General features: G+C 37.8%; 1 protein-coding gene across 1 annotated transcript in view; it reads right to left on the bottom strand.

The window, feature by feature from the left end:
* Window positions 1-879: 879 nt before the first annotated feature.
* Window positions 880-14523, bottom strand: part of ABCC4 (ATP binding cassette subfamily C member 4 (PEL blood group)) — a 140005-nt gene continuing 126361 nt past the window's right edge. The window contains exons 30-31 of the mRNA XM_084201258.1: window positions 7638-7772; window positions 880-2830 (exon numbers count right to left, since the gene is read on the bottom strand). Of these exons, the coding sequence (XP_084057384.1) occupies window positions 2723-2830; window positions 7638-7772 (243 nt within the window). The 3' untranslated portion in view covers window positions 880-2722. The remainder of the gene's footprint in view (window positions 2831-7637; window positions 7773-14523) is intronic.

Below are 14523 nucleotides of genomic sequence, written 5' to 3'. Positions count from 1 at the left end.
CCAAAAAGATGAAATAATGCCAATGACAGACATGAATGACTTGCTATCAGTTGTTCTACTCAGCAATTTATGAGTTTCAAGTGTGATTTTGTAAGAAATTTGTTTTGTCTTATATTGATATTTGATACCTACAGCAAGTAGTGTCCTGCCAAAACACACAGAGAAGCAGAATCAGCATTTTCAGAGATACCTAGCATTTTTGTGCACATCCAAAAAGCTACAGGATCAAATTAATTCTAGCTTACAGACTGATAGCTAGATCAGTCAGGGTCTCATACGAGTGAGCCTGCAGCAGCCAGCGTTTTGGAGTTCTGCTCTGAAATATAACTTACCACAGATTCATTTCAGAGCTGAAATGAACTAAAACTGTAATTATACCCTTGATTTACGTGTGCAGATCTCCTTGGGTCTGATAAAAAAATATAAACTAAGGTATGTATGGCCAGGAGAACTTACTATTCTCTTATAGTATTTAAAAGTCTCTGTATTATACATCACATTTCTTCTTCTATAAGAACTGTTTAAAAATAATAAGAATTCCATATTGTAGAACACAGACTCTGAATATATTATTCACACTTCTCAAAAAAGAAGATAAACAAGGGAGCTCAAACTCCCAACTCAATGAAGTGCACTGCCTTCCTGGTCAGCTCCCCATAGCTGTCTTTTGCACCACTCCAACAAGGTTTTCCACAGCAAAGATTGAGCATAGCTTGGACATGGATCCATAGATCCTTGTCAAAAAGGCAGTTGTGGACAAGGCCATGAGGTTGAACTTTCTTTACACTACACAGTTCCCTTGTCCACTGACCTCAGTGGAACTTGTCACAGAGAAAGGTGCTACACACTGCAGGAGAAGTGTTATGATTTGACAAAAAAGGCTAGGGGCAAAAGCATCTTAATTTGGTGACTCCCCCCTAATGATTTTTAAGCACTTTAAGAGGATGTTACCAGCAAGCAGAGACGCCTGATGTTTGTTCCACGAGCTCCAAAAGCCCCTGTCCCTCAGAAAGTTGGCTGGTGACACTGCAGACACAATCCCCTGTCTCATGGGATCTCACAGCAGGACAGCAAGCCCCAGTGCAGGGAGGATGCTGTAACAGGGAACAGGGACACTGCCTCTCACCATCGTGCTGGCTCCGAGCAGGAAGATGTCCAAGATGAGTGGTTGTGCTGAGGCACAGGCTTTGGCCTCAATTTACTTCTCAGTAAGAAGTAACTCTGTATCTAAGTAAATTGCATTCCGGTAGAACTGCTTGAAATGAGAAACATTCGTGTTTGCCTTACTCTTAGATCACTGGATGAACACTGGGAAAATAACACTTGTTCGGCATTACAAAGGTAATAGCAAGCATCTTCAGTATTTTTTAAAAAGCACAGTATTTTCCATTTCCTGAAGAAATCTGTTGCCTTTTAGTCTCTCCTGTGGCCTTTAAACAGGAAGATGAATAGATGTATTTTCTACCGGACCTCAAAGAATAGCTGAAATTTTTTTCAGATTTGAAAAAATCTGCAGCAGCACGGCACTTGCTTGGTTTATTTTTCAAACATGGGAATTGTGCCTTTGTGTTGAAGTGCTTTGCTGAATCAGTTCAAAACTTATGAATATTGAACCCCTCTCTCACTGCATTCCTCTCTATCAGCAACTGCCATTTGAAACTACAGGTTGTATTTTCCTACTTATTCTGGCAGGATGGTAACTTCATACAGCTGAAGTTCAACAGAATCCCCGATGCAAAACTAAAGTTACATATTTTTAACATATATCTAATGAATTTGTTGTGTACCCTGCAGTTACAGCTTTGGCTTGAAGGCACAAATATTAAGGCACAATAAATGCAAATAATGTATACATTTCAATGTGTTGTGTTGAAGATAACTTTGTACTACACAGTATTTAGGTATAATGACATGTCATTCAAACATTTCCTCAAGTTATTTTAATACCTTTTTTTCTTTGATAACCAGGGTAAAAAGAGGAATGTATGTTAAATTATTTAAATATTTCTTCAGTGCAAAGTGGTAATTTTCTTCTGAAGTACAGAAGATTGAGATTGATTTTTCAGCATTTGGATTTTAGCAAAATAAAACTAATATTTACATTCATCTTGAACAGCATTATTTGAACTCTTTATTAAAAAAAAGTATATAGTACTTTTCTATCAAAATGAAAAAGTGTTTTTGGCTTCTTCAAGTTTTTTTCCTACCAGCCTGCATAGGTACTTGTGACAGGTAGAAAGACAGTTCCTCTAGACAAGTGAGTTGCACACTACCAAATCTGCTGTTCAGACAGAGCTGTCATGCCAAAGAGACACTGAAAAAAAATTTGGTTTTGCTTGCTCTCAAAATATTTCTAAAAGAAAAAAGAAGGACACATCCCAATTATTTTCCTAAGCTCCAAATATGCACACTAGACCTGTTAGGTGTCCTGCACCTGTTTAAATAAAAGCGATCTCTACCACATAACTTTCAAATAAAAACTGAATCTGCCTAATTTCCTTAGCAATACAAACATAATTAACTGGAAAGAAAAACATATTGCACTGAAATGAAAGAAACAGGGACAATATAAATTTTCTTCTCAGTATTAAATAGGAAGGATGTCCAGTGCAAAGAATTGCCCCCCTCCCTTTCCTCTCCCGTTGACGCTTGCAAACGTTGCCGCCGAGTTTAGATGATCTCAGGTTTACATTCTGCAGAGAACAGTTAAGGCAATGAGGAATCACAGTGCAGTTTCAGTTATGCATAATCCTGAGGAAGGATCCAAGGAGGAGTCTGTGGCAAGCAGACCATTCTGAACAACTTCTGGGTAATTCTTACTGAAGTATACCTAGGAAAAATATTAGATTCTATGAGTAATTATGCACCAAAGTCCATTTAGCTTCAAACAATATTTCTGGAGATAAATACAGTAGAGATAAATATATATCCTTAAGGAATCACAACAGGAACTTCAGGTTAGTGGCATTCAGTTAATGTATGTCACTGAAAAAGTAGTAAAATTACTATATGAACTTACATTAAAACAAAATGTGTGAAAAATCCCACAACCTGTCGATCCCTCAAATTTTCTTAATTCAGATGAATAGATATGTTTTATCGCTTTACATTAAACTGATAAGTAAAATCATTTCACTAGCTCAAAACATGGAGATAAATTAAAAACAGGATGACAAAGAAGCTGTGAAATCTTGCGTCTGCACAAGGGATTCTCATTTTCACACATAAAATGAACACAATGGATTTGGATGTTAAAATCAGGTTGTAATCCCTATATTTTACAAACTGTGATTGACAACCATTGAAACTTCGAAGTATATGTATGAAATATCCCAGCCTTTAATTTGTGCTGCAGAGCAGTTATAGGGCCTATAGAAATGTGATCTCTGGATAGTGAACCACAATAATGAAAGAAGAAGCAAAAGCTTTAACAATGACTCAACCAAGCAACTTCTCTAAAACGTAAGATGATACCAAATAATACGACAGTTCTTTGCCAAGCCTTTGAGTTCCTGAATTCTACCAATTTCTAGCTCAACTAGAAGAGATACAGGTTTCCTGATAAATGTATAATCAGAACATAAAGGAAATGAAATGCTGTCAAGTTTCACTGTTCCACAATCATCAGTTTTTAGCAGCTGTATCATATCTCTGTTCCTTGACAGATGCGCATAACAAAATGAAATAATGTCAAGACTTGTGTGCTCTTATCTAAAAATGTGTTGGGTGAAAAAGGACTTCAAATGCAATTTTTTTTTCAAAGAAGAATGTGAAAAGTTTTGTTTGAGTCTTTAAAAACAGAAAATACACTATCTTTCTGAAGCTGACACGTGTCACGAGTTAGGTCTCATAGTCAGACTGTTTTGAGTACAGCTTATGAAACATTTCTGCAATTTATATTTAAGAGTCCTGTCAACAAAGTTCAGTTTGTTTGATAATAACGTCCTTTTCATATACATGAATATACGTATAAGACACATGGGATAAAAAAGAAATAGTCATTCTACAAAAATGTCCCTGTAAGTACCACTGTCATCTTTTGTGCGCTCACTAATGCAGGGTATATGCCTTTTTACAAGTTTCAAAGAATATTAAAGTCTGATTTGAATCAACAGAAGAATTGGGAGTCCTGTTAAGAGACATTCCTCAGTAACCAGTCACAATCGGATGCAAGGGAGGGAAGTTAATGAGGCTGCTGACTGCACACAGGCTGCAGACGGCAGCCTCAGTATTCCCATCCCGTTCCTGGTTTAAAACACAAAACTTTGGCATACTTTTAATGCAGCTTTTGAATGCGATTTTTTTTTAATGGAAAGCTAATAGAAAACCTTGGCACATTACTGGAGATGTAATGAAATGGCAGCTGCTTTTCAACTGTCTCATTGCAATTCTTCCCCTGAGCCCAATCCCTCAAGATATTAAATGCCCAAGTCTTTATACAAGTTTCTTCCACTGCCAACAGAGCTGCAACCTTTTTAAAAGTAATCACTGAGGTGAGATAACACCTAGTATTTTAATATTTACACATCTGCCATAGCTTTAAAGTAAAATAAAACAACGCTTATTTTTCCCTCAAAGTACTCAAACCTGACTGACAGAAACCCATCCCTATCCTGATGCCACCAAAGCCTGCAGAAAAGCCCCTCTCAACGCTGCCAAGAGCAGGAAGAACACACCAACTTCTGTTTATCTGAATAAATGAGCACTTTTATTTTTTTCTTTTTTCACTGCTTGACGATTATTTCTCTTTCCCACAGGATTTTCTCCTAGCAGCTTCTTGTAAACTGAGAAAAGATAAAAACAGTCTCATGATGTCAAGCATAACTCAGTTGCCATCAGGCTCATGGGCTGTCTAATGCATACTCAGCAGTATCCAATTTGAGTTGTGCCTGTGCTGTTCTCTTTGACATTTGCACAAAAAATGGGGATATTGAGTGACCAAGTGAGCCATACAATAGCAACTGGACCAATCTGGAAGCCTGAGCTAAGGTTCCAGCAATAGCTCAGTCTTGCAATGCTTCGCTAAGAGGCCCACTAGATTTTTTTTAAAATTATGTTTCTTAAATATGTCCAAGTTAGTCTTCCCAATTTAAGATGTGTAGTACCTCTTAATCTGCACTTAAAGGATATATGCAAAATCAGTACTTTTCCAGAAAATGCATTTGTACTGAAAGAAGATCTTGGTACAAGTTTGTGTTGTACAGGACCAAACTGAAATGAATCAAGATTCAGGTCCAAAATCCAATAAATCAAATAATCATTGCTAAAGCATAGCCACATTCCAAACCATTTTCCTTAGCAACCCGCTGCAATACTTTTTGAAAAGTATGTATGTATGTCATATTACCATTTCTTTTTATGTGCAGCATGCTGTTTTCCAAAAACAGAAAGAAAGCTGTTCTTCATAAAAACAGTTCTTAGTAACCACAGTAGGAATGTGGGAAACCAACAGCAATACATGCAGCAGACTCAGTAGTGTAAAAAGAAAAGCCATTGGAATCAGCTCTTCTGACTAAGCGAGTTCTCTGAAAGCATGCATGAAGCACAAGGGACAGCAATAACAAAACCCCTGAATTGTCCAAGTCCTTCAAACAGAAGGAGCTGTAACTCTGCTTCTGGGTAGCTGCTGACTGGAGATACAGTCTCTTGATTCCCATATTTTTGGTCCGAGTGTGGATAAGCACCATGCTTTGCATTCTTGGCAGATGCTAAAGCTTGTATCTGCCTTCTAGCCTGGGAGTTAGCAAACTTTTTCATCAAACCACATTTCAGCAGAGACTGGTTCCTGGATCTTTTCCCTTCCTGTACAAAATCACATAACATTGATGTGGTAACTGCAGATGACTATATGGGCAAGTAACATCAGGCAATTATTTTTATACATTTTGAATCATCTTTGAATGCAATTGTGCAATTGGGGAGGGCTCCAGGGAAGGAAGGAATGACAGCATGACATAGCTAAATTTCTACAGATGACAGCTGGACAGCCTCACCTCTTGTCTTTCCAAGGAGCAAGCCTTAGGAAGCTGGCCTTCACTTTACAGACAAACAATGGTCACATGAATGTGAAGCTACCCTTTTAAATATCATTTATATAACCTCCAGATTGTCATGCACATACCACAGAAAACATGGCTAACCCATTCCCTTCTAATAAGAAAATGAATGAAGCTACACTGCAGCAATGCAAGAGGACAGCAGAACTTGTAACACAGCTTAGTTCAAGACAAAACTCTTTCCTCAATTCTGCAATTTGTGCCATGCAAGAATTTATGCTGTATGCTCTTAGCTACAGTGCTTTACTTGCAAAACTCTTTAAAAAATAAAATCTGAGAATATGAACAGACACAGAAATCTCTTCCCTAATCTTCAAAAAGTCCAGTAAAATACCATCCAGACGTGAGCACACAGTCACCATGACAGCACTACTTTTCTTTTTTTATCCAACTCGCTGGAAATGCATCTATTTTCTATTTTTTTACTGGAAAATAGTCAAACACCTGCTATTTTGTTTCCTGTCTTTGTGTGGTGTTCCCTGTCTATTGGTCTTTTGTTTCCCCAGGTAACAGTTTAGACTTTGTGTTCCTCTAGCTCTGCTCCACATATCCAGCAACTTGAGGAAAGGAAAGCAAAAAGGCTAAAGAGCTGTGCCTGTAAAAGGCTCTCTTAGGTTGTTACCTGCTTAAAACCAGTGCCTTACTCATATGCTGAAAGCACAGTTACATGGGTTGCAAGCAAGCTGCTGCGAAACTGAGCACTGCCAGTCTCAGCTGGAGCAATGCTGAAACTTTGTTGGCACTGAGGGAATTAAGTCTTGCTCTGGATGTCCTGTGTGGTAAATTATCACGAAAAAAGAAAGCGAGCCAAAGCTAGTCAAAGAGATCCTCAATCACAGGTCATTCTTTTTTATCTTCTTATCTCTGCTTCAGCTTTCCATCTGAGAAGTGGAGATGATATAGCCTCACCTCACAGGCATATTGTGAAAACGAATTCATTGATGTCTCTTAAACACTTTGATTGCCAGAGGAATGCTCACAATTACATTAGCAATTCTGTACTCTGAGTAGGATTTGAACAGTTCAAAATCAGGCAGAGAGCCTGGCAGGGAACAAGGAGGTGACAAAACATTCAACAGCTGTTTCTTAGCTAAGCCCTCCTCATCTTTGGTGCAGAACAGAGAGCCAGGGTACAAGAACAAAGTAAGGGAAGGCACAACAGAAGGAATGTGATCAAACCCTCAGGGACCACAGCATGGTCACAGGCACTGAGCCCCAACTAAAATCTGATGGACCCTTTAAAAAATAGAGATATAACACCTAAATGTTTGATTCTGCAGCCCTAATGTATTTTTCATGGCGAGTTAAGATCAATGCCCAGCACAAGTGAGTATGTCCTATATTATTTACACTTACTGTTTTGTGTACACACAAAAGGATGCAAGAAATCCAGTCTTTCAACTTGGGGTATATAAATACATGTATCATTTGGAAGTCTGTGTATATCCCACTGAAAATTATGGCTTTGCCTTGCAAAACTGACAGAACCTTTAGTGGAAGGCTTACTGCAACACTGAATATGCTAACTTGAGATAAACAAACTGCAGAGACAAACTTAATTATCTCTTCTTCTAAAATTACCCGTTTTGCTGTTTCAATCAGAGAAGCCGCTTCAGTCTTGCCCACTTGTTGCACCATTTTGTAAAACAAGCTGTCTTGTTCTTGCAGCAAAATGTAAGGCTCACCGTATTCTTTCAGTCTTCCCGCATCTAAAACCTGTTAAATCAGCAGAAACCAATGTATTAACATAAGAAAATTAAAAACTAAATGTTAGAGACTAGAAACCAAATGTAGGCGACTACAGGCAAGGGGGAAATGTATGCATTTTTAGTGCTAAGATGAGTTTTGTACCCTGAAAATGAATTCTGTCCTCTTCAAACTAGTGCAGCACTTTCTCAGTTTACAGACCTGTTGTACAATTTTAGAGTGCCCTACAGCCATTCCACCTATAGGAATCCAACATGAAGTTATGCAGAATATGGAAATACAATGTTTGTGCAGCCAACAAAGCAGATTATAAGATTCATTGTGTAAGAAGGAAACAAAGAGGTCCAAAATGGGCTCTGAAGTAAACAGCTGTGGGTAAAAACCACGCAATAACCACCACGACGGTTAAGGGAGAATAAGTAGGTCTTTTGAATTAGAGGTGAAGGTGTAATTAAAGAAAATGAGGGTGTTGCTGAAAAGATAAACAATTTCTTGCATCAGTTTTTGCCAACTATGGATTAGAAAGATATTTAAACCTGACCCTATTCTTTCCACATAAAGAAAAGATCAGATGCCGCCATGGACACACGTACCCAAAAAGAGAGGAAAGGAGAAAGAAAGAACACCAGAGAAATTAAATAAGCATTAAGTCAATAATCCACAGAGAATACACACAGTCAAAAATATATTAAAAAAATCAGAATAAGCTGATTGAACCTCTATGAAACTGTTCTCAGATTAGTGACTTCATTTAAGGACTGCATGGCAGCAAACATTGAACTTATATTTTTAAAAGCCTTTACAGGACTAATTCAAGGAAATTTTAGATTAGCATATATATATTTGATATAAGACACCAAATTAATTGAAACAGTCATTAAAACGAAAGAAGACACACGGATCACAGCTAGAATTCGTTCTCCACAGTTTTAGCAATCACAAATCTGATACAATTTTTAATGCACCAGATGAAAACTAAAGGAAAAATGGTTTATATGGATTTCCAGAAAGATACCCGGTGTAACTTAATAACCATGCTACAAAGAACAAAGCTTTTAAAAAACCTGGAAAGAAAACAAGAGATTTGAATTAAACAGTGCAGCTTTCTTTGTAGAAAGCTGAACAGGTAGGAACTGGTGGGAACCATATTGTTCTGGCATAGGTGGTAGCTACTTATGTTAATCATCAGAAAAAGGAGGTGTCAGAGGAGTGACAAACCTGCAAATGACACAAAAATGTGCAGATAAGAATAGACCAGGGGTTCAGATACACCTAACTAACCTAAGAGAATGAGAAACACAATAGCAGGGAAAAGCCAATATTGACAAAATGCAATGCACTCAAATACTTAACTGGCTTATAAATTAATGGTATTGACTCAAGAAAGAGATTTGGGTTTTAGTCTACAAGTTTAGCACTTTATACCATGAGTAGGAGTAATGGAGTTTAAAAAAAAGGGAAAGAATTCATGTGAGGAAACAATTCAGAAAATATTTTTGCTCTTACATAAATAAAAAACCTGAATGCACAGGCGTGCTATTGACAAAGATATTGCCACAACAAAAGGACTTCAAGGACTCATAACTCAAGCCATAATTGTGGTGTACATACTTGTGAGAAAAAAAGAAAGATCTAAAAAAATGGAGCTGTTGATTTCAGAAAAGAAATTAATAAGAGGTATTGTGAGGACAACTTCCAAAGTAACAAAAATAGCGTGCAAACTTCTGTTTGAAAGAAGAACCTCCAACAAGCCTGCAGATAAATTCAGAGTCCTGTGAGGAAACTTTCAAACGTGTCCTTTGCCTGTGCAGCTCCATAAAACCAAACATCCTCACGGCCAAGGGCCTGGCAGATCTCCAAGCAGCCTGGACCCCAGTAAATGACAAAGCTCACAGGGAAGGGGCACAGCTGAGCAGACCCCTTTGCCTGCACCAGTGTGAAAATCCTGCAGTGCCAAGATCACTGTCGACTTGTTTGACAGCAGAGACCCAGCACCAGGGAAAAGGGACCCACTCCTTCCCTTCCGGTTCAATTAAGTGCATGGCATTTGAATGGAAAATAACTCAGACAACAAACAGCTGCATAATTACATCTAATTTTATAAACTGTATGCACAGAAACCTACAAGAAGATATTTGCTATTTTCAAAAGCTCTTAAGTTAGAGAACCCAGCCTATATTATGAATTTCCTTTGCAAGTGATTTCCAGTATGATTTGGAATTGCAGCTGAAGAAAGAGCTCATAGAAAAATCTTAAATACTAGTAATATTCCACAGCACAACATACAGTCATTTCATACATGGAGTATTTCACCTACTATACTTGCACATATGCTGACTTTTCAGCATACTTAATCCTATCTGATTTACTCTGAACTTTTAATGATTAGTTATAAATATATATTTTTATCACAACCATTTTCAAGCCATTGTACATCACAATTCAGGACAGCTTCCTTAAAAATGCAATAAATCATCGTATACAACATTTAAATCAGGGTACCACGGCATAGAGCATCTCTGTCACCTTTTAGTAAAGCTGTTCTCAGCATAGCACTAGATTATGCAAGCACTTCTTAAGAAAGGAAACAAAAAGCATCTTCATTAAATGTGTCTCTTACTAGTAAGGAACTGCAACAGACAAGTAGAGGGTTTTAAAAAATTATATTACTGCAGTATTGCAATTTTAATATTCATTTTGCAAATACCTGAAACAACCACAAGCATAGACAATCCTTCCCCTCCAGAGAACCTGGGGAAAGGGAAAAAATTATTCTTCCTTGCCAAGTTTTAAACAGTCAAGTCCAGAAGATGAATGGATAGAGTGAGCAATTTCTGTCCGGAGAAACTCCATCCAAATTTTAAACAAATCATTAACCTACTCAGAGCCTTTCTTTGGGAATAAACACCAAACTTGTGTTATAAAGATAGACAGAACAGCCATAGAAAAATAAGCTGTGTTATTTTTTTAAAAAAAATCTGAAACGAAAAATGAAGAATTAAACCAAACAGACAATATCATTCCTATGAGTCAGGAACACTATAAACCCTGTTCACCACAGAAAACCACTTTCTACTAAGTGCTGTCATCCATGAGACAATGGAGAAAATTTAAGCTGGTTTACTTGGTAGTTACACATATATATATTTATATATTTATTAAAAAGCACTTAGACAAAGAGATAGGTACTCTTCTTTGAAGAAATGTGTGCTGATAAGATTTACATAAATAAATAGGTACTTTGGCTAAGGCTTTGCATACTCTTACTCACTGACTCCAAGCCAAATTAAAATCATTAGGACTTCAAAAAGCCAGCTAATCATTCAGGAAAGGTGGAATCTGGTGTTTACCAGCCACATATTTTCCGATCAACTTGCAAGGCTTATCACTGCACAATACAAGAGAATCGAACCCAGATGCGTCCCAAGGCAGTTGTACCAGTGGAACTTGATACAGAAGAGCCAGAGAAGCTGTAGCTGGCGAAATCAGATCGGCAGGGAGATTGTGGAGGACACACACAGGAGCACTTGACTCTGAATCAGACTTGAATTTCATCACAGACTGCACTGCAGATATTGAGAGAGGGGTTTTGTGCAAATCACTCAACTTTTCAGCTCCTCGCTCTGACTCTTTGTAAAATACAGAAATAAAGACTTGATCATTCTGTGGGAGCTAACTGCCTGTGAAATACTTAGCCCAGAGTGAAATAAAAACAAACACAAAAGAGTTATATAAACCCAAAACGGTCATATGTAAACCAGGGCCAGATTCTCCACCCTCTTGCACTGGCAGCTTCTTTTACCTTGCCTGCACTGTTCATGCCTTTGTAGTACCACCTGTATAGCTTCAACAGGATTTTCTCATATGAAAGAGCAATTCCAACAGTACAAAATTTACAAAATTGGCTGCTGGCAATCATACAAAAGAAAACATGCAGGAAAATTGCTGTTCAATGGAATTTGCTCACCTCCCTGAGAATGGTGAAAACATTTTCACATATAGCCATCCAAATCAGCATTACTCAAGCAGCAATACAGAGACATGTTAAGTTCAAACAGGGCTCAAATGATGTATTACTCTTGAGTAAAATCCTCACATGCCATCTAATTCTATTTCATCTAATGTTTCATCCTGGTGGAACAGTCTGGGGCAGTGACTGCCCATCTGAGTTGTGATCTTTCCAGAAGTTTAAGAACCATATTGGTAGAAGACAACATAGTTTTGAACAGCACTTTGTTTTAATTTTGTTTAATTTAACACAGAAAGGGGATGATTAAAATATGATGGGGAAGGACAGAAACAGAAAAGAAGTGTTTGATCTTGACCTGCAATATCAAACATGAGAAGATTATTAGCCATTTAAATGTGTTTATGTTAACTCTAACTAGCACAGGGGTATTTGCCTATGCCACAAAAATGTTGCTCAACTAAATTTGGGGAAGATTTGAGCACTACATTTTACCTCAGCTGGAACCTACCAGGGGATCTATCCCCACTTTGCCTAGGTTCCTCCTGAAACCCCCAAGCTTTGCAGTATTTCCATCCCATAGCTTCATAATTTAATGCATTAACCAAGACAAAAAAACAGGGGAAGAAAGACAAAAATTAAAACATAAAATGGTGAAAAAGGAGTCAGGAAATCCATTTCACCACGAAAAGAGAAAAACAAAACAATAGACAATGAGGATACTACATCAAGATAGTTGAGTTTCCAGCAGACACCTAGGCAGCAGAGCCAGGAGAACACCTTTTTTCCTTGATGATTCCTCAAATAATCCATATTGTTCTGTTGCACACGACCTTGCAGAAGCCAACACTCATCTTGTAGGTGAAGTTTACAATCCTCTTTGCAGATTAATATATGTAAAATAAGTGTCATTGGCCACAGAGAGAGAAAGAACAAGGGCCTTCTAAAACACTGCAACAAACACCATGTACTTACTTACATCCACAGACACAAAAAACAAAGTTCTAAATCCTGTGTTTTCTAACTTTCAGCAACAAAAGCAGACAAACCAAGAGAACAATAGTTATAAAACATTCTGAGAAAAAACACAATCCAAGGTTGGAAGTGTTCAGCAACAGAGGAGGGGGGCATGGGAATTTATTTCAATTATTATTGAGGAATGACTAGTATTCTTATTCACGTTCATATTCACCATTAAGCTAGAGGGGAAATGGGACATTTAAGAGTTGATCATAAATGTTTTTATTTCCTATTCAAAAGGAAAATAATTCAAGGAAATTATCTCCTTGGGAATACATCTGATTTAATTTAGACTTGGAGAAGACATCACCAAACAAAAAAATCATTATTAAAGTTCAAAACTCTGCTAGGAGTACAACTTTGAACAATGTTTTCCTCAGAGAGCATACATCAAGATGATCTTCAATAAAGTCCTGGGAAGAGGAGAATATTCAGGAGATGCTTCTGGTTACATCATATTATAAGAAATATATTCACCCAAGACAATACATAGCTTTGTGGGAAAGAGTCAACAGTCTGTACTCCAGTTGGCATTAAGTTCAGATGCAAGCATGTTCTGTCTCTTCTGTCTCATCATGGTTTGTCAAAACAGATCAGAAACATGCACATACTTCTCTGAGGAATCATTTATAAATATCAACCTATCTAAACATGTTTGCGAACATCGAGGCACAGTCAGAAGGCTGCAAATATAACTCAGAAACCATTTGAAAGGGTTTTTTCTTTTCTTTTCTTTTGAAAGTTTCCTCTTTTTTTTATTTTTGGTGGTGGAGCTTTGGTTGGTTATATTTTGGTTTTTTTGTTTTGATTTTTCTTAAGCCTTCAGGTTTATTCAAAGCATTCCCCATGCTCCTTCAGGGCTCCTATACAGATTATTCTACCAGTAACTGCAGATAAATTTGGTGTCAAATAATGTATTTCTCATGTATCATGTACATTAACAGAGCAGAGTAGACCTGGGAATTCACCTTATAATCTGAAGTAGTATTTTCAGATTTTCCAAGTAACTCACCTCAGCAGAGTTTAACTTTGCTGTAACAATGCCAGACTTGCCACTGGTCATTGGGATTTGACACGTACCCCCTCATCCCCTGCTTCATAGAAAAGGCAACTTGTTCTGTAATCAGGAAAAGTGGGTTTCTCTAAACTGAAATTATTCTTTGGCTGCAACTTAGGGGAAATTGAGCATGCAGCACTGCCTGCTAAATTGGTTCACACAGGTTTTCTTTAGGCTCTCTGCAGAGACTAAAAAAATCTACCTTCTTTTCCTCCAACTGATGGCATGCTACTGCATGCTGGATGGAATGTCACGGGGAAAAAATACTAATGACACATGTAGTAATGAGACTTATTCTAGTGATGATCACTCGATATGAACTCCTTCTGTGTCTCACTGAAGAACTCTGTTAACCACACACTGCAAATGTCTCTTGTAAGGCAGAGCTTCCTCACCTGCAAACATGTGATATACCAGCCCTTGTAAGTCCAACCCTTCCTTCAGAGGGTATGAAGGGGCCTCGTGCCAGTGCTTACCAGCAGCTGACAAAAACACCTACATGCTGACAAAACTCGCCCTTGGTCAATTGGTAATGACTGCTTCCTCCACTGCAAAACCACACTTCTCAACTGGGATTGCAGAATGGCTCAAATGTGGCCCTGAAGTGATATGAGATACTTCAGTTTAAAAAATCCCACTCTTGAATAGGGCTTTTGAGGGTCTTAGAAAGGTAGATAAGCTACAAGGATATTACACTTTTCAAGAGGTTAAGGAAT

Source organism: Fringilla coelebs, assembly GCF_963513975.1.
Source record: "Fringilla coelebs genome assembly, chromosome: 2".
Classification (NCBI taxonomy): domain Eukaryota; kingdom Metazoa; phylum Chordata; class Aves; order Passeriformes; family Fringillidae; genus Fringilla; species Fringilla coelebs.
This window is presented reverse-complemented; position numbering and strand designations above follow the sequence as displayed.